The sequence below is a fragment of the Haliotis cracherodii genome, unplaced genomic scaffold (genome assembly GCF_022045235.1).
Source record: "Haliotis cracherodii isolate W230 unplaced genomic scaffold, xgHalCrac1.p SCAF_4, whole genome shotgun sequence".
In the NCBI taxonomy this organism is placed as follows: Eukaryota; Metazoa; Mollusca; class Gastropoda; order Lepetellida; family Haliotidae; genus Haliotis; species Haliotis cracherodii.
Window position 1 is genome coordinate 52,566,071 of NW_027266297.1, and position 23,786 is coordinate 52,589,856.

Below are 23,786 nucleotides of genomic sequence, written 5' to 3' on the forward strand. Positions count from 1 at the left end.
TCTACACTTGGAATGATACAAAATGGACAAAGTCTTTCACACTTTGGAATACCTAACTTTCTACCCTGTGATACCATAAGATCACTGCTCGACGTGCGAAAATGTGAGAGAATAATCCTAAATGCAGCAATATTCACAACACTTAAATAATTTTCATATTCATTTGATAGCTTAATTGTTTTATACAAATACAATGAAGATAATTTGTCAAAAGATTCAAAGAGACACTGGTTATCAATATCAATACATCTTGTTCTAAAAGCGGATATAAATGAATGGATACAAGAAACTGATTGTCTGTTCCAAATTTCACCATATCCAAAGGAAAATAACAGATTTTTAACTTTCAGTGCCCAGCAATCTAGACCCTTTTCTGCCCGGTCATACTGGTACACATACGTGTGATATAATATACTGTTTTCGTTCTGAGTTAATAAACGCAGCCAGTACTTAATAATTTTCAGATGTTGGTTTACTTTTAACGAGTATCTCCCAAATTCAGCTCTTGCTACAATATTAGGAACAGTTCTTCTCAGTTTCGAAATAAGCTTGCAGAATTTATCACGAACATTTACAATATCTTTAGAGGGATGAAATCCACTTATCTCTGAGCCATATAATAATATGGGCAGTACTTTAACATCAAAAATACGAAGTAACATTTTCAGGGGAAGTTTATGAAAATTGTACATATGTGATTGTAACAATAATATTACCTTCCATGCTTGTTGGGATAATATCTTTTGAGTTTTATACCAGGAACCCGAGCTAGAAATCTAGTATCTATGTGTAGTATACATGTGTAGTATATATGTGTAGTATTTATGTGTAGTTTATATGTCTCGTATATATGTGTAGTGTTTATGTGTCGTATATATGTGTCGTATATATGTGTAGTATATGTGTGTAGTAATTATATGCAGTATTTATGTGTAGCATATATGTGTGGTACATATGTTGTATATATGTGTCCTATATATGTGTAGTATATGTGTATTAATTATATGTAGTATTTATGTGTAGTTTATATGTGTAGTATACTCGGACCCCGTGGTACCGCGGCATTCATTGTATCGCAGCATTTGTGATTTCCGGTAGTTCACGCGGGACACGCCTCTTAGCGTCTTTCTATTGATGCCAGGTAACCAGGAAGTGCTCATGTCGTAAACAATTTCAATTTCCTCGGAATGTTCCGTCTGCTGTAAGTAAGGAGTTATTAATGTGTTGATACTTATTTCTGGCATCTCTTTAATATTGCCTTACCCCCATCTATCAATGGCCAACGCTATAACCCGCAGTTCCCCAAAGAAACTTTCTCTATCGACCTGAACTAGATCATCTGCGTATTCATGGTGACTAATAAGGTAACGGTAGTTACAAAGTCCTCACATCTTTCCCCGCTCTGTGCCCAGAATCTATTGGGAGATCATAAGGGCCATAATACCAAACCTAGAAATACGTTCTTCACTAGAAGCCAAAAGATAAATACATACTTTGGGCATACTAGGAGTGCTTTTTATAAATTTATTGTTGACTTTTAACATTTTTCCATTTTGTGACAAATTATTGTCATCTAATTTTTTTTATAAACAATCTTAGAATATCATTTCTGATATTTTGTTGTTGACATATAAAAATATTTTTCTCTTACTTTTCGGTAAATATGCACTGAAAACCTACTGCTGATAACACCTTTAGAAATTTACTTGTGCTGTCTTTGCTCTTGTCTGGGGAGTGTGAGTGAGTGAGTATGGTTTTACGCCGCTTTTAGCAATATTCCAGCAATATCATGGCGGGGGACACCAGAAATGGGCTTCACCCATTGTACCCATGTCGGGAATCGAACCCGGGTCTTCGGCATGACGAGCGAACGCTTTAACCACTAGGCTACCCGACCGCCCCTGCTCTTGTCTGGACAAATCACTGATGTCTGGCATGATCATACCAAGTCGTTGGTAGAATTACGTCCTCTTTATGTCCAAATATAACGTGACGAATTTCCTTCAGGTATATATTTTCTTTAATTTAAGAAATGAAGTGCATGTTTTATTTAATCTATCTATATAAATTTGCCACAATGAATATTTCACAATTATCGGCCCATGCATATGTGTAATAATCTGAGCTAATGTATGCAACAAATTGACGACCAAATCTCTCGGAATAGAAGAAAATGTTTTTTTCAGATTAGAAACAATGTTTTATTGGTCTGTTTTCAGTCATACAAATGGGTATCTCATACCTCTAGTCGCACGTTAAAAGGAAGCCAGAAGCTGGAATGTAAACAATAAACTTGTTTCTGTCCGGCTGCGCACGCACCACCCTATGACATGTCACAATTCTCGAAGAATAAGCCATCAAGCAGGACTGGACTGGATTACTTCCCAGTGGGGATGGCTGGCTGGGAACGTACGACTGTAAACAGACCAATAAAACATCATTTTTAATCTGAAAAACCCATGTTTTAGTCTGTGTTCAGTCGTACAAATGGGTAGAATTCGACGGAACACTGGAAGGAGGGTCGGGAAAGTAGTCAGGAAGTGACCTCACTCACGTCGAATGTACCAAGTTCCTCACCCCTGTAGTGACAATAGAACATTCGACCAGATGCACGGACAAGACAAATTGTTTATCACGAACGCACAGCATGGTTAATGCTCATCGACACACAACTAATTATTGATGCAACAGGACAACTGCACGCGTTAATTGAACTGCAATCGAAGTGGTCGACGTATAGTTTAGTTACAGAGCAATTCACAGTATACAAGGTAACTGAAACAGCATGTTTAATGCACTTCGACCCACAAGTAACTATCGATGCAACAGGACAACTGCACACGACAGTTGAATTGAGATCGAAGTGGTCGACGTATAGTTTAGTTACAGAGCAACTCGCAGTATACAAGCCAACTAAAAAATACGAGCAGTACTATAAAGTATGGGAAGACGATGCATACACCGAATAACCATAATAAAGCAGCCGAAGTACTGCATGCAACAAAAACCATAAGAATGCGTACATTCACCAACAGTTTTTATTGAAACCTGTTATCTGGCACGAAGTGTCGAGCAAAAAGTGAATAAAGCACAAATTCACTGTCTTTTCTGGGAGATCGGTTGTGCCGCTACGAGTGGACCAAACTGTGTGCTCATGTTGAAGCTATGGCTCGAACTTCGTGCAGATGGGAGGAGGTGGGATGTGCGAGTCCTTGCGCCTCGTAAGCTCTGAGAATGACCGCTCTCAAACAAAAGGAGAGAGTATTACGTGGAATCTCTTTCTTTGCATTGGTTGACAGCGGTATGAACAGCCGTCAAAAATGTTGTCGTCGCTGTTCAGTTCGCTGCAGTAAATACTTAGCGCACGAACTGGGCTTTTCTGAGACATTGTCGAACGCGACCTGATCAGGAGGCTCGTAAGTCTAACTAGACAGGTAGCTCAGAACGATATCGAGGTCCCAGGCCGGCAGTCGGAATTAATATGACTCATCTTCAACCATGATGGCACGTAGAATTTTCTGCAATTCCGGTATTTTAGTGAACCTGTCGCCCGTAGGAGATGGCTCGTCTAGGTAGAAGGCGACCTTGATCGCCTGCCGATGGAGCCATTCTACGACCGTCTTCATGATCCGTGTGATGAAGTCTTCCCCCTACCGGTAGCTCGTCTAAAGGTAGTAGACTCCGACGATGGTGACGGCGGGGGGAGGGACCTAACTACCTCCCCTGCTGGCTCGCTGTCGACAGCATAGCAAGCGGTTGTAGCTGGTGACGAACAGCAGTGTCCATAGATCCCCAATGCCTGTCTACTACAAGAATCTTGGAGGGCGCTGGTTTCTTGAAGTGTAGCCCCTAATCCAAGTCCCTACTCATGGGTGACGAAAACCGCATGCCATAGATCGGGTAATGCGATCGAACAGGTGGTTTGCTGAAACTCTGCCCCGGCAGAGCAGAGGCAAGTACTGGTCTATATCCTGAGCCATGGCTCTGAAGACATCGGGAGGAGAAGACTGAAGAGACTGCGGCATATCTCCAACCTTAAAGCCAGCACACTTCGGTTTGTCATCATCTTTTGATAACTCAGGCAGAAAGGCTGTCGTCACAATCCATCGTCGACGTCGATTGTGTAGATGTAGATGAAGGTACTGGTGTACTGGTGTACTGGTCGATGGTCCATGGACCTCCGACGTAGTCAAATACTTCTTGGTCGACACCGTCGAGGCGAGTACCGCCGTCGTGATTTGGCCTATCAAAGCCGGGTCGATATGAAAGTGAGACGAGGGTGTCGATCGGTCATTATCTCTACGACGCTGTCGTCACAATCCATCGTTGACGTCAATTGTGTAGGCGTAGATGAAGGAACTGGTGTACAGGACGATGGTCCATGGACCTCCGACGTAGTCAAATCCTTCTTGGTCGACGCCGTCGAGGCGAGTACCGCCATCGTTATCTGGCCTATCAAAGTCGGGTCGATATGAAAGTGAGAAGAGGGTGACGATCGATCCTTATCTCTACGACGCTGATCTCCCAAAAACTCCCTTCTAGAGCGTCGCACGTCCCCGTGGGGACGAGGGCTACAATCTCTTAACTGTAGAAGTACTACAATCCCCATCGTAGTTATCGTCCAAATCAAACTCCCGACGACCTCGAAGGCGATGAACGTCCTCGTGTCGTTTCCTGTCTCTTGACGAGGCCCTCCACCTGTCGTCCCAGGGCGGGAACAACTTGTAGAGTGGGATCCGTGTTCACTGTCGACCTGTCGTTGTTTGTAGGACGAGAGACGGACCGACTGGGGACCGTAGTCCCCTCATGGTCCTCGTCATGAGCCGGTCCCGTCATACAGGGGTGATGCTCTCGATCAACCAAATGACGAAGATCAGTCGTGCGGGTAGTATCATCAGCAGGCGAACGGTCACGTGTCTTGTCGAAAACATAAGTTGACTGGGGCAGGTCGTTATCAACTGATTTCTTGGGTGTGGCCGACGCGCCACCCCCAGGGCCAGTTTTAGAGGCTGCAGAGTCCAGGGATCCATCCGATGACCTACTCTGCTTGTAGCGCTGGCAGTAGCCCGCTTCGCCAACGCACGAAGATACCAATTAAAGTTTATTGAAGTGAACACATACTTTACAACGTTTACCCCACGAACACGTTGAAAATCCGTCCTTAATGATGCAGGAAGGACAATACTTGTGAGGATCTACTTTAGACAGTATACTTTGACACGAGGCAGAAAAGCCCGACATGTTGCCACAGGTATAATCAAGTCAAACAGTGAAACACGTATTGAACACAAACAATGGATTACCAAGGATTACATTCCAGGAGTCTACAGGTAAGACATATTATTACTGTATTAGAACAACAACTGTAGAAACACAATAAGTACTAGTAGAATACAAACTAGCAGTCTATCGCGAAAGTCCTTCTCGAGCGACCAGCTCAGAGGCCTGCTGAGAGATTTGTGGCATGTCATAGGGAGGTGCGTGCGCAACCGGACAGAAACAAGTTTATTGTTTACATTCCAGCTTCTGGCTTCCTTTTAACGTGCGACTAGAGGTATGAGATACCCATTTGTACGACTGAAAACAGACTAAAACAAGTCTTTTCGGAATGATGATTGGTGTTCTGACAAAGAGCAGACACCCAATGGATTTGTAATTGAACTTCTCATGAAGCTAGACTCTATACCTTATTTGAATAAATAATCATGTTTAGAACAGTGAATTGGTAAAATGTGAAAATGGCATATTTTTCATTTTACACTATTTTCAGATGTCATCAGAGATACATATGCTTTGGCCAAAATAGCTTTTAATGGCATATAGATAAGTCGTCTCGCATCAAAACACGGGCTGTGTACTCGCGGGCAGATGGCCACGGAGTTCGTTGATCACTCTGTCAGTTAACAAGACTGAATAATGAGTGATTTTGGTAATTTGTTGCAAATTAGGTGTGTCGGAGTCGGAGTGCAAGACTGTCGGATTAACGGGCCAAAAAGCACTGATTTATTCGGGTCCGATCATTAGTGTCGCATACAGCCGATTGTCAGATAAACAAGTGTCTGATAAACGAGACGACTGTATTTATGTGTAGTATATATGTGTAGTATATATGCGTAGTATATATGTTTAGTATATATGTGAAGTATATATGTGTAGTATTTATGTGTGTATATATGTGTAGTATATATGTGAAGTATATATTTGTAGTATATATGTGAAGTATATATGTGAAGTATTTATCTGTAGTATATATGTGTAGTATATATTTGAAGCATATATGTGTAGGATATATGTGTAGTATTTATGTGTAGTATATATGTGTAGTATATATTTGAAGTATATATACCCAAACGCAAAAGAAACGCAAGTGATTTTAAGCAAATAGGTAACAAACACGGAACCATAAATTGATACGAGTTTTAGCATGCAGTGAAGCCTGATGGTGTTATCAATATTTTTGGTTGCATTTTGGAAGCCCCGAGTAAAAACGCAACAAAAAATATTCACCAAAACACACCATTTCAATGAATATGTGGGTATCATGCACCCATTTCTCGCGAAATCGAAAATGCGCGAACTGTCACGAACTGTGGTGGGTATAAAACTGTGGCCGATTCTTGGACCTGCCACTCCTTGGTCAACACTGCCACGCCTAACTCAAATTTAGATAAACCAGGCTATCGGATGTTTGGAAGCTGGAGAGTCTGTCCACAATTTACTGTCTCCTGCATAGATACAATGCTACACAGACCACAGATGACCTTCCTCGGAGCGGTCGTCCTAGGGTCATCACACCTCGACAAGATCGGCAGATTACCCGTCAACACCAGCGACTTCCGTTCCTAACTGCAAGTGAAAGTGCTCGAGAGACCATAGGAACACATAATTGACACATTAGCCAGGACACTTTGATCCGAAGTCTCCGTTCCAACAACCTCAGATGTCGCCGACCAGCACGTTGTCCTGTTCTCCAACCACGGCATCGACAAGCACGACTTCAGTGGGCACAGGGTCATTACAATTGGCGTCATCGTGAGTGGAGGCGTGTCATCTTCTCTAATGAAAGTTACTTTTGAGTCTCCCATGCAGACGGAAGAGTCAGAATTTGGCAGCGTCGAGGTGATCGTTTAGCTGACAGAAACGTTGTGGAAAGGGATCCATGGGGTGGACATAGCGTCATGATATGGGCAGGGATTGGACTTAATGTGAGACTTGGACCCATGTGCTATCTGAATGTTGGTCAAGGTCGGGGACACGGCGTCACTGCTCAGCGGTATATCGACCAAGTGATCAGACCCCATGTTGTTCCATTTTTTGCACAACATCAACAACACATTTTCCAGCAGGACAACACTCGTCCCCATGTTGCCAGAGCTACCATGGCCTTTCTGCAACAACACAACATGCCGATGAACTACACACAGCTGCTCTGGATGTGTGCAGGAGGATCCCTAGGGCCTTCACAAATCGTCTGATCCACTCAATGTACAGGAGATGTGTGGCAGTGATCAATGCTAATGGTGGTCCCACCAGGTATTGACTGACATTTTGGGTATTGACCCGAAACTGTGTAGGCCCTTAACATTTGAAAAAAATAAATAATGTCATCTGCCTTTTAATCCATTAAACTGTCTTCAGTCAAATTGTTGTCAATCTTGACCTATTAGTATTACTTATCTTTACTGTTGAAAATAAATAACATGTATACTGCATACTCGACTTGCGTTTCTTTTGCATGTGAGTATATGTGTGTAGTATTTATGTGTAGTATTTATGTGAGTATATATGTGTAATATATATTTGAAGTATATATGTGTAGTATATATGTGAAGTATATATGTGCAGTATATCTGTGTCGTATATATGTGAAGTATATATGTGTAGTATTTATGTGTAGTATATATGCATGGTATTTATGTGCAATATATATGTGTAGTATTTATTTGAAGTATATATGTGCAATATATATGTGTAGTATATATTTCAAGTATATATGTGTAGTATTTATGTGTAGTATTATATGTGTAGTATATATTTGAAGTATATATTTGAAGTATATATGTGTAGTATTTATGTGTAGTATTTATGTGTAGTATATATTTGAAGTACATATGTGTAGTATTTATGTGTAGTATATATTTGAAGTACATATGTGTAGTATTTATGTGTAGTATATATTTGAAGTACATATGTGTAGTATATATGTGTAGTATTTATGTGTAGTATATATTTGAAGTATATATGTGTAGTATTTATGTGTAGTATATATTTGAAGTACATATGTGTAGTATATATGTGTAGTATTTATGTGTAGTATATATTTGAAGTATATATGTGTAGTATTTATGTGTAGTATATATTTGAAGTATATATGTGTAGTATTTATGTGTAGTATTTATGTGTAGTATATATTTGAAGTACATATGTGTAGTATATATGTGTAGTATATATTTGAAGTACATATGTGTAGTATATATGTGTAATATTTATGTGTAGTATATATTTGAAGTATATATGTGTAGTATTTATGTGTAGTATTTACGTGTAGTATATATTTGAAGTACATATGTGTAGTATATATGTGTAGTATTTATGTGTAGTATATATTTGAAGTGAGGTGAGGTGAAATGGGGTTTAACGTCGCGTCCAAGATTATTGCACTTATATAGCGACGTGCATGTACATGTGTGTGTTTGTGTGGCTGCTTGTACTAGTCCGGACTGATGCCGATTTATAGTGCTAGCTCACTGAGATACCATGCCGCAGTTTTACATGAATACCCCACTCAGACACAGTATACTGATTCCGAGCCAACCAGTCCTTGTTTTAGCCCCTTAATGCCGAGCGCCAGACAGGGTAACAACAAGTACCATCTTTTAACGTCTTTTGGTATGACGCGGTCGGGGATCGAACCCCGGACCTTCCGCTCTCCTGGCGGACGCTCTACCACCAGGCCACGGAGGCGGTCTTATATTTGAAGTATATATGTGTAGTATATATGTGTAGTATTTATGTGTAGTATATATTTGAAGTACATATGTGAAGTATATATGTGTAGTATTTATGTGTAGTATATATTTGAAGTACATATGTGTAGTATATGTGTAGTATTTATGTGTAGTATATATTTGAAGTACATATGTGTAGTATATATGTGTAGTATTTATGTGTAGTATATATTTGAAGTACATATGTGTAGTATATGTGTAGTATATATGTGTAGTATTTATGTGTAGTATATATTTGAAGTATATATGTGTAGTATATATGTGTAGTATATATTTGAAGTACATATGTGTAGTATATATGTGTAGTATATATGTGTAGTATATATTTGAAGTACATATGTGTAGTATTTATGTGTAGTATTTATGTGTAGTATATATTTGAAGTATATATGTGTAGTATTTATGTGTAGTATATATGTGTAGTATATATGTGTAGTATATATTTGAAGTATATATGTGTAGTATTTATGTGTAGTATTTATGTGTAGTATATATATGAAGTACATATGTGTAGTATATATGTGTAGTATCTATGTGTAGTATATATTTGAAGTATATATGTGTAGTATTTATGTGTAGTATTTATGTGTAGTATATATTTGAAGTACATATGTGTAGTATATATGTGTAGTATTTAAGTGTAGTATATATTTGAAGTACATATGTGTAGTATGTGTAGTATATATGTGTAGTATTTATGTGTAGTATATATTTGAAGTATATATGTGTAGTATATATGTGTAGTATATATTTGAAGTACATATGTGTAGTATATATGTGTAGTATATATGTGTAGTATATATTTGAAGTACATATGTGTAGTATTTATGTGTAGTATATATTTGAAGTATATATGTGTAGTATTTATGTGTAGTATATATGTGTAGTATATATGTGTAGTATATATTTGAAGTATATATGTGTAGTATTTATGTGTAGTATTTAAGTGTAGTATATATATGAAGTACATATGTGTAGTATATATGTGTAGTATCTATGTGTAGTATATATTTGAAGTATATATGTGTAGTATTTATGTGTAGTATTTATGTGTAGTATATATTTGAAGTACATATGTGTAGTATATATGTGTAGTATTTATGTGTAGTATATATGTGTAGTACATATGTGTAGTATATATGTGTAGTATATATGTGTAGTATATATTTGAAGTACATATGTGTAGTATATATGTGTAGTATTTATGTGTAGTATATATTTGAAGTACATATGTGTAGTATATGTGTAGTATATATGTGTAGTATTTATGTGTAGTATATATTTGAAGTATATATGTGTAGTATGTATGTGTAGTATATATTTGAAGTACATATGTGTAGTATATATGTGTAGTATATATGTGTAGTATATATTTGAAGTACATATGTGTAGTATTTATGTGTAGTATTTATGTGTAGTATATATTTGAAGTACATATGTGTAGTATTTATGTGTAGTATTTATGTGTAGTATATATGTGTAGTATATATGTGTAGTATATATTTGAAGTATATATGTGTAGTATTTATGTGTAGTATTTAAGTGCAGTATATATTTGAAGTACATATGTGTAGTATATATGTGTAGTATATATGTGTAGTATATATTTGAAGTACATATGTGTAGTATATATGTGTAGTATATATGTGTAGTATTTATGTGTAGTATATATTTGAAGTACATATGTGTAGTATATATGTGTAGTATTTATGTGTAGTATATATTTGAAGTATATATACCCAAACGCAAAAGAAACGCAAGTGGTTTTAAGCAAATAGGTAACAAACACGGAACCATAAATTGATAGAGTTTTAGCATGCAGTGAAGTCTGATGGTGTTATCAATATTTTTGGTTGCATTTTGGAAGCCCCGAGTAAAAACGCAACAACAAAAATTGAATCACCAAAACACACCATTTCAATGAATATGTGGGTATCATGCACCCATTTCTCGCGAAATCGAAAATGCACGAACTGTCACGAACTGTGGTGGGTATAAAACTGTGGCCGATTCTTGGACCTGCCACTCCTTGATATGCCACACATATGTGTAGTATATATGTGTAGTATATATGTGTAGTATTTATGTGTAGTATATATTTGAAGTACATATGTGTAGTACATATGTGTAGTATATATGTTTAGTATTTATGTGTAGTATATATTTGAAGTACATATGTGTAGTATATATGTGTAGTATTTATGTGTAGTCCGGGTGGATTAACATACAATAGTGGTGTAGAGGGGGTTATAAAAGTTGGTATATTTTTACAGAAATCATGTGAACACCGAACTCACAATAGATATGTGTACCCTTCTCACACACAAGAGTCCCAAAGAGGGACAGGTCAGCCGAAATTGCCTAGGCAGAAGGCGACCTCTTAAACACTTAATGCAACAACAACTGACTGACACATAAACTAAAACTCGTCACCACCCCTTTCGACCGTTTCAGAAACAACCTTAATGACCTACTAAAGTAAATACCTAAACCAAGCCTAAACCAAACATAAATCCACCCAGTTTCCCAATGGAAGGCCTAAACATTTTTCAATGGAATGCCAATGGCCTCGCCGGCCATGGTTCTGAACTGAAAGCTAAATTCAAAATAGATAAAGGTCCCCATGTAGCATGTATTCAAGAAATCAAATTCTCACATAAAACTAAATTCAACCTACCAAATTATAACGCAGTAAGAACCGACAGGTCAAAAACCATCCCAGGCAGAACAGGGGGACGTCTAATCATCTACGTTAGAGAGGATATTAACTACGAGGAAGTTTAAGTAAACACTCCTAATATAGAAGCTAATGGAATCCAAGTCACCATCAATAACCAAAAAATAAAAATCATTAACATCTATTACTGAACACTAAAACCAATTAAAGATACAGACCTAGACATCCTTTATCAATTAGGAAATAAATCAACCATCTTCCTAGGAGACTTCAATGCCCATCATCCTACCTGGGGCATTGCAGATAAACTAGACAACCATGGACAACTAATATCAGAGTGGATCGAAAAAAATGACCTAATACTATTAAACAATAACCAACCAACTAGATACGACAAAATCCACCACACCATGTCGGCTATTGACTTAACAATATGTACACCAGACTTAGCACAAAGTCTGATGTGGGACGTCCACCCAGTATCTCTAGGCAGCAACCACTTTCCCATAAACATAACCCTAGGAAATCTAAAAATACCAAATCAAACCCCTAAACAGGAACCTAAATTTCATTACAAAAACGCCAACTGGGACAAATTCCAAGAATTATGCAACCAAGCTAATCTTAACAATTTAGAAACAAAAGACCCCGAAACATTCTGTCAAAACCTAACTAACTTCATAATCAACGCAGCCAAATCCGCAATCCCCTTCAAATCATCCAACCCAGGAAAACCCACCGTCCCTTGGTGGAATGAGGAAATAGAGCTAACTAGACTAAAACGCAAATCGGCCTTCAACAGAGCTAAACGAGACCCCTCTCATCTCAAAACAGCCCATGAACTTAACCACCAAGTCCAAAACCTAATTAAAACTGCTAAAACCAAAAACTGGAAAAAATTCTGTGAGCACCTAAACCACCACACCGACGCTAGGAAGGTGTGGCGCAAAATTCACACCATCAGAGGCATCAAACGGCACAAAAAAGCCCCAATATAAACAACTCAACTTACCCCACCCAAAAGGCCAACAACCTAGCCAAACACTTCTCTAAAGTTAGTAGCAACAGTAACTTCAGTAAGAAATTCCAAGATAAACTAAAAAAAGAAACCAAATTCTCCAAAGAAAACAGACAAGACAACCTAGAAATAAACCAGCCTTACACCATAGAAGAACTAAATCACACAATAGAAAAAAAGGAACAGTCCCTGCCCTGGCCTAGACCTCACCTCTTACCAAATAATCAAACACTTACCTACCAAACTACTCCAAACTTTACTTAAACTATACAACCTAGTCTACCTAAACGGACAGGTCCCATCCTCATGGATGGAAGCTCTAGTAATCCCAATACCTAAACCAAATAAACCAGCAGATCAGGCTAACTCCTATAGGCCCATCTCCCCAACCTCAAATCTCTGCAAAATAATGGAACTTATGACTAAATATAGGCTACAGCACCACCTAGACCAAAACAACATCAAAAACCCTGACCAAAGCGGCTTCACTCCTGGCCGATCAACTCTCGATAACCTCGCCCGACTCAGTATTCAAACATAAAAACATGAAACCTGCCTTCCCAATCCTCCAGCTAAACAACCAAACAATCAAATTCCAAAAACAAACCAAATTCTTAGGACTCATTTTCGATCAACATCTCACCTGGGAGGCTCACGTCCAAACCCTAAAAACTAGATGCAGCAAAGCCCTTAACACACTAAGATGTCTCACCGGCTCTAACTGGGGAGCCTCCAAAGATACCCTCCTCTCACTCTATACAGCACTAATTAGATCAAAACTAGACTACGACTGCGCCATATACAATACCCTAAACAACCCTCTATCTAAAAAACTTGACTCAATACAATACCAAGCCCTTAAACTAATTACAGGCACCCAACATGGCACCTCCTACACCTCACTTCAGGCACTTACAGGGGAAATGCCACTAAGTCTACGCAGGGAACATCTAAGCCTTAATTTCTGGGCCGCGTCCAAAACAAACACTCTCATCCAAAACTTAATTAACCAAAACATTAGCCCAAGAAACCAAGCTCTAGCTCGCAAACACCCATTACTCACCCCAATATCCCAAAGAATAACTAACTACCTCAATGAACACCAAACTCAAAATCTTAAACAAAACTGAAAAAAAATCAAATATCTTCAACCCTAAACTCAAAATACCCAAAATAGACACAAACGCTAGCAAACCAAATAAATAAACAAACCGACCCAAACATAGCTAGAACACCACACTTGCATACATACACAAAAATTGGCCAAATTGGTGTCACATATACACTGACGGATCTTCAGACCCGATCTCCAACCACACAGGCTTCGGAGTCCATACCACACAACCAGTTATATCCACACAATCTTACCGACTCAGCCCTGCATAACCAACAATCTAAAAACAACAATAAAATCCTAATTCTCACCGACTCCCTTAGTGGACTACAAGCCCTCCAAAACAAAAATACCTACAACCGACCTAAATTAATAAACCAAATACTTAAAAGCTCCAACGACCTAACAAAAGCAGGCAAACAAATAACCTTCTTGTGGATCCCCGCCCAAGTAGGAATTTACGGCAACGAAAGCGCCGATAAAGCAGTTAAATTACCTCTCAAAATACCACAAATAAGCCTAAACCTACCCATCTCAAAATCAGAAATTAAAAGTGTAAACAAACAAAAAATAACCCAAAAATGGCATAATCAATATCAAAACTCCAATAGCCAAATCAAAAAAGTGCTCAGAAAACCACTAGCCAAACCTAAAATCCTACACCCCTCAACAAAAATTGACAGATTAATTACAAAACTTCAAACAGGACACACTAACCTAAATAACCACCTAAAAAAACTTAAAAGGCACACCACAGGCAACTGCCCCCACTGCAAACAACCCGAAACCACAGAACACGCACTCATCCACTGCACCCACTACCAAACACACAGAACCACACTACATACAAACCACCCTCAATCTACCGGTAAATAAGGTTCCTACTCTAGATGAAATACTAAACCCTCAAAATAAACTAGAAAACTTCAAGGCCCTAGGCGTATTCCTAATCAAAACAGACCTAATTAAGCACATCTAAAATCTAATTAATCTACCAATCCAAAATCCAATAAACATACAAACAAACACCCACCTCACCCGGCTCCCTTAGTTCCCTCCTCCACCCACCTCGGCATTTATTCCAAATTCCAAAATTCCAAAAATTCAATATAATTAAGCAACCCCTAAAAGCCCCCTCTTGGGTTGCACACACCACTTTCACCCTTTTCGGAATACACTAAATGGTCTGGCCAGGCCTGTGTGCGAAATACGCTACAGTCGGAAAGCGCACGTTAAATCTTCTATATCAGTCAGTCAGACTGACTGACATTCTCATCATGAGTTTGAAACAAAAACGCCATGCTTACGATGCTGAATTCAAACTGCGAGTCTTCACTCCAGCTGATATATTTTCTCACGGGTTCATAATTCTGTATACACCGATTCACAAAATGCTGCTTAGTTGTTGATGGCAACATATAACGATCATTATGAGATTAAAAAAACACATGAGAAACAGCTTCCCACATTATGAAAGTGGATGACTGGTTTGTTAAATCTTTATTAGAAATAATAATGACTTTTTCAATATAATTACAACGTTTTTCATCTTATATTTTTGAATATCTGCGAGTACCGGCACATGTCTTGCAGTCCGACTTTGTGTTTTTTGCCTTTCAATTCCTGGTTCGGCTTATCTGCGGGTCATATCATTTTCTTTCGTATTTCAATGGTCAAGTTAGCACCTCGGCTTATCTATGGGATCGGCTTATCCGCGGTCATATACGGTAGTATATATTTGAAGTATATGTGTGCAGTATATATTTATGTAGTATTAATGTGTAGTATATATGCCAGGGGGTGAAAAATTATTAAAAATGTTACTTGACCAAGGGCAAGTATGACCAACATTCTCACTTGCCCTATTTCAAAATGTACTAGCCCAAAATCAAGCTAATAAATTCAGTCAAATGTTACTGCTGCAGAACTGAGAATAAAATTCTGAAATTTGAACATCCATCAATAAACGTTCTCTTACGATTGCAAGCGTGTATGTTTGGGTACTTGGAACAAATGGTGCACTTCATGACTTTCGCTGTGTCATCATACGCAACCCAAGGAAACTGGTCTTTCCACCCAGCGATGAATGTTCGTTTTCGTTTACATTCGTCATACTTCTTATTCTTCGCCGATATACAACTTTTGGAATTTCCCTCTGCCTTCCTTTTAAGTTCGTCCCCACCGCCAAAGAAACTTAAAATAGACCGCTGAGCCATGTGCGGTACTGGCAACATAAATTGTTATTGCAGATACCCCTCTGGGTGCTAATGAGGCAAAGGGAGGCTACCCTGTCCTTTACTAGCTTACTCATGTGAAACAACAGATTTACTACAGTGATCCCTCGCTATTGCACTCTTCAATATAGGGCTAACTCGGTTGTGTGCGGTAACACGTGGTTCCCAAAACTTATATACACTTTTAGTAAACTCAAGTCACTGACACGATGTCATTTCCCCATTGCAAAAACATTACCACCTGCACGCAACACCGGAAATACCAATCAACATATTCCGCAATTAAATTCTATTATTACTATCTGGTTATAAAAAAAACACGTTTGTACCTTGACATATGTTTGTAGCATATTTTATTAATTTTATTTAAAATTTCATTCAATACAGTTTAGATCAATTTTGCCGAAATCGTGCGTAAAGGGGTGGATAGATCGCACAACCCGCCGTTATTTACAGCAACCACGGTCAGCGCCTCGAATGAACTTCAGTTGACAACGAAAAGAAATACATATTAAATAAATGCCATACTTTCACTCGTTAAAAGTCCCGTTTGTTGTAGTTCGACAAAATTATATTTCATCAAAGCTGGGCCTGACGTAGCATCTAAAGTCGGAAAATGTTTCAACCTCGCGTTACAATTTCCAAGAAATTCCATTTCCAAGAAACATGTGCCATATATGGAAGCGTTACTACGATTTAACAATGAAACAAGCCTGGTTCTCGTTGTTGACCTGCCTGACATCGAAATGTATTAATCCCATTTGTTGACTGGCGTAGCTGTATGCAAATTACATTGTCAGTCTGGGACACTAACAAAATATTAGCCAATCAAATACCGTAACATGATCACATGATTACATTCGCGTGAAACTTGACCCAGTTCATTTTGTGTGCTCTACTTGTCCACGGGCATGCTAGAAAAGGTATATTACACGCCCGACATCTAAACCTTACTTGGCACGGGCGTCGGGCAAAGGTATTTTTCAAGCCCTGTATGCGTAGTATTTATGTGCAGTAGATATGTGTAGTATATTTGTGTAGTATTTATGTGTGGTGTTTATGTGCAGTACCGGTATATATTAGTGGTATTTATGTGCAGTATATACAGGGCTTGAAAAATACCGAGTTAGCCCTATATTGATGAGTGCAATAGCGAGGGATCACTGTAGTAAATCTGTTGTTTCAAATGAGTAAGCTAGTAAAGGACAGGGTAGCCTCCCTTTGCCTCACCCAGAGGGGTAAGCTGGGCCCCGTCTCCAATATCACAAGTTGACGACGCGCATAGGGAGCCGGGAACCAGCTTACCAGAGGGGTATCTGCAATAACAATTTATGTTGCCAGTACCGCACATGGCCGATCATGTCTCAGCGGTCTATTTTAAGTTTCTTTGGCGGTGGGGACGAACTTAAAAGGAAGGCAGAGGGAAATTCCAAAAGTTGTATATCGGCGAAGAATAAGAAGTATGACGAATGTAAACGAAAACGAACATTCATCGCTGGGTGGAAAGACCAGTTTCCTTGGGTTGCGTATGATGACACAGCGAAAGTCATGAAGTGCACCATTTGTTCCAAGTACCCAAACATACACGCTTGCAATCGTAAGAGAACGTTTATTGATGGATGTTCAAATTTCAGAATTTTATTCTCAGTTCTGCAGCAGTAACATTTGACTGAATTTATTAGCTTGATTTTGGGCTAGTACATTTTAAAATAGGGCAAGTGAGAATGTTGGTCATACTTGCCCTTGGTCAAGTAACATTTTTAATAATTTTTCACCCTCTGTAATATATGCGTAGTATTTATGTGTAGTATATTTGTGTAGTATTTATGTGTGGTGTTTATGTGCAGTATATATGTGTAGTATATATGTGTAGTATATGTATGTGTAGTATTTATGTGTAGTATATATGTGTAGTATTTATGTGTGGTGTTCATGTGCAGTACCGGTATATATGTGTGGTATATATGTGCAGTATATGTGTAGTATATATATGTAGTATATATGCTCAAGTATATCTGGCTGACTGAGATCACTCACTGGAAAATGCCCACTTTGATAAATCCAATGAATGTTTGGTTGTGACAATGACTCTAGCAAGGTCAGTAATTAGTTTAAATTACTTGTTTTGGAACAAAATTGGTAAAATATCTGGTCTCATTGTATTGGTGGAATTTGATGCAAATATTGTAATGATTCCACTAAACTGTTTGGGAACTCTCATATAACCCAGCCGCCATTTGCGTCAGTAGGCGACACCTGGGGAATTAAATCAGAACACCCCACTAGCATATGTGTAAAATGGTAAATCTTACCTGGGTGTCAAACAAAACACTGGAATCCTCAACATGTTTCTGAAAATAAAGTACTGGTTTGAAAATAAAAAACAAATCACTTCTCAGACATAGTGTTATATGTAAAATAAATTCTTCTCATTGAATATATGTTATAAATCACTTCTCCGCAGACATAGTTGAAAATGATATAAAACACTTCTCCTCAAACATAGCTGAATATATGAAAATTGCTGATAATAAATTCCTAAGTGAAGTGATCATTCTTGCGGTGCTATTGGGAGTGAAACATTTTCAGACAAAAAGTCATAAGTAGAGTTGAATAACAGGATTAACTCGATGGCCATTGAATATGACTTTTTACAAAACTCCTACATGAACCACATGTGATATAAATATCATTCCATGAAAGACATTAGCACATGAACAATATGTGAAGCATGAAAATGATGTCATTTGGTACAAAGCTAACAATGTTGTTGTGGGAATCCTGAAAATGAGGCAACACTCATAACCCAAACATAACACAGGAAATAAACTCCACAAAAGAGCCATGGGAACGAGGCAAGTATATGTTAAGTACATGACACATCGTCTCTCGGTTGCCAAAACATAATCTGTTAGCCACTTTTGAACTGTGAAGTCATGCTGTTACTAACTGAATTACAACAACAGCCAAGTCAGACCACTGGAAATAGGAAATCACAATCGGCTGTAGCCAGGGCATTCAATCTCTAGCCTTTGGTTTCGGTACCAATAGAATGGTACGTCAGCCCTAACAATGCCACCATAACCTTTAATCTGACGTTAATCAGTAACAGCTCCTGCTGATCAGAAGAGGAATAAAACCCAGGAACACTGCCGTACAACCAAGTGGGCAGGAAATATGTGAAGGCGGGAAGAGTTATCTCCCTTACTTTGCCGTGTTCCAGGGCAAGCAGACCCTGCCTGGTGCTGGTATGAGATGAGTTACCTCTCTTACCTCATTGTGTTACAGGTTCTACTCAGCCAAATAAGAATCTGTCGTTTGACCAGCAGTTAACTCATCTGGCAGCTGTGATTGGATGAATTTGAGTACGATTTTTTATGTTTTTTAAATGTTAAATGTAATCCAGTAATTTAAACTGACCATGTATTTCTATATTTAGGGCTCTGTTTTACAAGATGACTTATGCTGAATGTGACCACAGATATTGTCAAGCAAGTGACATTTGGTGTGGAACTGGGGGTGGTGTGTTTATCTTCCTGAAATCAGAAAGGAGCTAGCGAAGCTTGTCAAGTTTTTAGATTTTATTGCTGCTTTTAGGCAAGACTGTGTACACTTGTGCATGTAAAAGCTGTTAAATGTTCAGCTATTTTAAAAAAATTAAAAAGTTTTACTTTAGAAATGTATGGGAAATCAGTTGGTTGTAAGATACCTCCAAGGCCTGGAGGAAATTCAATTCAATGTTGGATTGAGAAGAGTTATTTCCCTTCCCTCCTGTGCCCAGCTGCTTACAATGACAACCTGATTCTGGAACTGAAAATACTATCACTAAAAGGTGTCGCATATTGGGTAGAAATTGATCCAAGGCCTGGAGTAGTCACTGTCTGGTGCTGAATTGAGAAGAGTTATCTCCCTTACCTCATCATGTTCCAAGGCCAGGAGAAGCCACTGCCTGGTGCTAGTTTGAGAAGAATTATCTCCCTTACCTCATCATGTTCCAAGCTCCTTCCCAGAGCATGACACCTTCGTTACACTCACGGTAACATCGCTGCCAACAGTGTGGGCACGGCCATTTCAAGAATCTTGAAATTTGCCCTCCAACCCCATATGTAGTAACATTTATACTTTTGTTTATGTCTTTGGGAATGCCATCAATTTGAAAAGGTTTACGACTGACCATGTTTTCCAGATGAATTTACTTTGTTGTTTTGATAATCAGTTCAACTCCAAGCATGGTTGTGGCCACCTATTCACAGTTAGTATAGAGAGCTCCGGGAACGTACTATCGCTGTGAGGAGCTTGATCATGTTCCAAGGCCTGGAGTAGACAGTCTGGTACTGGTTTGAGAAGAGTTATCTCCCTTGTCTCATCATGTTCCAAGGCTTGGAGTAGTCGCTGTTTGGTGCTTGATTGTGAAGAGTTATCTCCCTTACCTCATCATTTTCCAAGGCTTTCAAAGTAGTCGCTGTTTGGTGCTGAATTTAGAAGAGTTATCTCCCTTACCTCATCATGTTCCAAGGCTTGGAGAAGACTCTGCCTGGTGCTGGATTGTGAAGACTTTCCACTGCTTCTGTACTGCTGACTTAGCTGGGAGAATGCTTGTGACTGGTTCCCTGACAAAACAAACCAAAATTTACAAAATCTTAATCGTCTTCACTCATTACATCACATGTTTTACTGCAATCTATTAGTTTATTTCTATCTGGACACCTATTCCAGAACTTCCAGACAAGACTAGAGACAATGGTTGTGTCTCACCTGTACCTGCCCTGAAACTAGGAACTATAGATGTCTTCTCTCACCTGTACCTGCCCTGAGACTAGGAACTATAGATGTCTTCTCTCACCTGTACCTGCCCTGAGACTAGGAACTATAGATGTCTTCTCTCACCTGTACCTGCCCTGAGACTAGGAACTATAGATGTCTTCTCTCACCTGTACCTGCCCTGAGACTAGGAACTATAGATGTCTTCTCTCACCTGTACCTGCCCTGAGACTAGGAACTATAGATGTCTTCTCTCACCTGTACCTGCCCTGAGACTAGGAACTAAAGATGTCTTCTCTCACCTGTACCTGCCCTGAGACTAGGAACTATAGATGTCTTCTCTCACCTGTACCTGCCCTGAGACTAGGAACTAAAGATGTCTTCTTTCACCTGTACCTGCCCTGAGACTAGGAACTATAGATGTCTTCTCTCACCTGTACCTGCCCTGAGACTAGGGACTATATATGTCTCTCACCTGTACCTGCCCTGAGACTAGGAACTAAAGATGTCTCTCACCTGTACCTGCCCTGAGACTAGGGACGTGAGAAGGGATAGTTCGTGCCTGCTCATACTCGATGTTGCCCCGAGTGGTTCCCCTGGAGAATGTGGGCATGAAGTAGGCTCCCTGACACCCGGCTGCCTCAGAGTGAGTTGACTTCTTCTTGATGCAAGGAGCTGGCATCTGTAACCATTCACAACAGTCAGTGCAGTTTGTGTCTTGATTAGACAAGAGTCATCAGATGACATATCCCCCTGATCTGGAGCTATTCGGAGTTTGGCTACTTATACCCCACAAGGTTTGGTTCACTGCCATTGGATACCTTCAGTTCAGTGAAGAAAGAAATAATGCTGTTCAGTATTTTCCAACATCCTAATCAGATTTGTATAGCAAGATACATCCAGAAATATTCAACAGTTTTGGAGTCCTGCTCAAGAAATGAGCATTATCCAAAATTTTGAGCATAAGTCCAAATTGGCGTCATGAAACAAAACAAAAAACAAACACAAATAAAAATCCCTAATTATCAAAAGACACCAGTTCACCACAAGCATAGCAAGACTGTGCACACATGTGCATGTAAAAGCTGTTAAATGTTCAGCTATTTTAAAAAAATTAAAAGTTTTACTCTAGAAATGTATGGGAAATCAGTTGGTTGTAAGATACCTCTAAGGCCTGGAGGAAATTCAATTCAATGTTGGATTGAGAAGAGTTATTTCCCTGGAAAGCATGGAAAACTGACGGACGGACATGCTGATTGCAATATCCTGCCCATTTGGAAAGATATAGCAAAAGGCATTTCCAAAGTTTTGAGTTTTCAAACCCCTCAACTGAATACATAGAACAGAGACACTGACCATGCAGCACACTCCTATTAGGGCTGCAACGATACACCTAGGTCACGATACGATACGTATCTCGATACTTACATCACGATTCGATACACTACAATACACATAGTGACAAGAGAAGACAAGAGATAAATGAATAAAACATAATTTATTAAAATGAAAAATTAAATGAAATTGAATGAATGTTCATGAGTCATAAAATATATACTGTAATGAGTAATTTAACTTAATGAATCATCTGCCATTTCCATGTAATGGCTAGCAAACAAACAAGTAACACTCCTACATATTTGTGAGTTGTGACTAGATGGTAGGAGTAAATACTAAATGTACCAGTGTCCAGTAACTAATGATGTGCAGTTTTCATGTATAAAGGCAAAAAAACACAGTTAAAAACAAGTATCTATAGCAACAGCCATGTTATGCACCATTTGAAAGGTCTAATCCTAGTGTTTATAAATATGAAAGTTATGTTTATCACATTATTTAAATAATGCATTGACAACTTAATTAAGTTCGTTGTAAATTAAAAAAATGTGAGCTAACACATTCCTAACATCCATATTAAGGACCATGGAAGCGAAAATTTGATGATTTGGGGCAAATATAAAATTTCAAAAGATCTGCTTATCATTTTTATTTTCATTGTTTACGTAATTGGAAAATTATTATAAAAAGAATTATGAATAGTATCTGTTTTCACTCATTTCCAGATATCAGCAGCTGTTTGCTCAGTTACATGAAGAAATACCTCCGTTTTCGAAAGCTTCGTATGAATAACACGTTCGTCGAAGACTGACATATGACACATCGCTAGAAAGCTTTTTTTTTATCTCCACGCTCGTAACATTGCCTGGAGTCTTTTCGTAGCTATAACATAAGATTTCAATTGGATAACAAATGGTTTTTAATGATGCTTTCTTGCTGAATCTGCTACAAGGTTCATGATAGGTCAAATTTGAGCACGTGACCTGAGGCAAGCAATCAAATTACAAATGCTCGTGTACGATGAATTTCAGATTTTTATGAAATATTTTGGTTAAATCGTGTTATTCTGAACATTTTAAGCAGGAAATCGCGATCTATATTAAAAATATTGAGCTTCATGGATGTATCATGTTAGGTTAAAAGCTGTGACAAAGAATTTTTATGCATATATTTTGGCATTGAACATCGTGTCCGAGCTGAGAATTCGAGGCGCCGAAAGCCGAGATGTCACTTGACTAACATTACACGCGATCGCATGCAAAGATGGAAATAATAACTTAGCTGTAAGTTTGACCACTTTTAGATATATTTTTGTTGATTTTATTTATCACTTTGTATAATATATTTAACGATTTGCTTGAGACGTCTTTGTTTTGCTTTTTGATATGTTCGATGTGCACCCGTTGTCAAAGTGTGTTTCCGAGAATTATATTTTCAATGACATTGCGGGAAATAGCTTTTATAACTTTTTAATCTATAGATAAAAAATTATAAATTAAAATAGAATACGTATTTCAGACATTGTGAGATGTGATAGATTTAATAAATGAATGGTATGACAGGTAGGTTCTTAAAACTATATACTATTTTGACGTGACTACGGCTTGGCCGGTTAACCGGCCTACGGTGCCTGAGG

At 38.5% G+C, this 23,786-nt stretch overlaps 2 protein-coding genes across 2 annotated transcripts in view; one reads left to right on the plus strand and one right to left on the minus strand.

Annotated features, from left to right (window-relative positions):
• The window catches only part of LOC139479618 (regulator of telomere elongation helicase 1-like), a 110,908-nt gene that overhangs the window by 28,847 nt on the left and 58,275 nt on the right, over positions 1 to 23,786 (minus strand). The window contains exons 25-27 of the mRNA XM_071262456.1: positions 21,329 to 21,494; positions 20,552 to 20,661; positions 18,364 to 18,402 (exon numbers count right to left, since the gene is read on the minus strand). Coding sequence (XP_071118557.1) covers positions 18,364 to 18,402; positions 20,552 to 20,661; positions 21,329 to 21,494 — 315 coding nt within the window. The remainder of the gene's footprint in view (positions 1 to 18,363; positions 18,403 to 20,551; positions 20,662 to 21,328; positions 21,495 to 23,786) is intronic.
• The window catches only part of LOC139479619 (uncharacterized), a 29,660-nt gene continuing 25,209 nt past the window's right edge, over positions 19,336 to 23,786 (plus strand). The window contains exon 1 of the mRNA XM_071262457.1: positions 19,336 to 19,416. Within this exon, the coding sequence (XP_071118558.1) occupies positions 19,407 to 19,416 (10 nt within the window). The 5' untranslated portion in view covers positions 19,336 to 19,406. The remainder of the gene's footprint in view (positions 19,417 to 23,786) is intronic.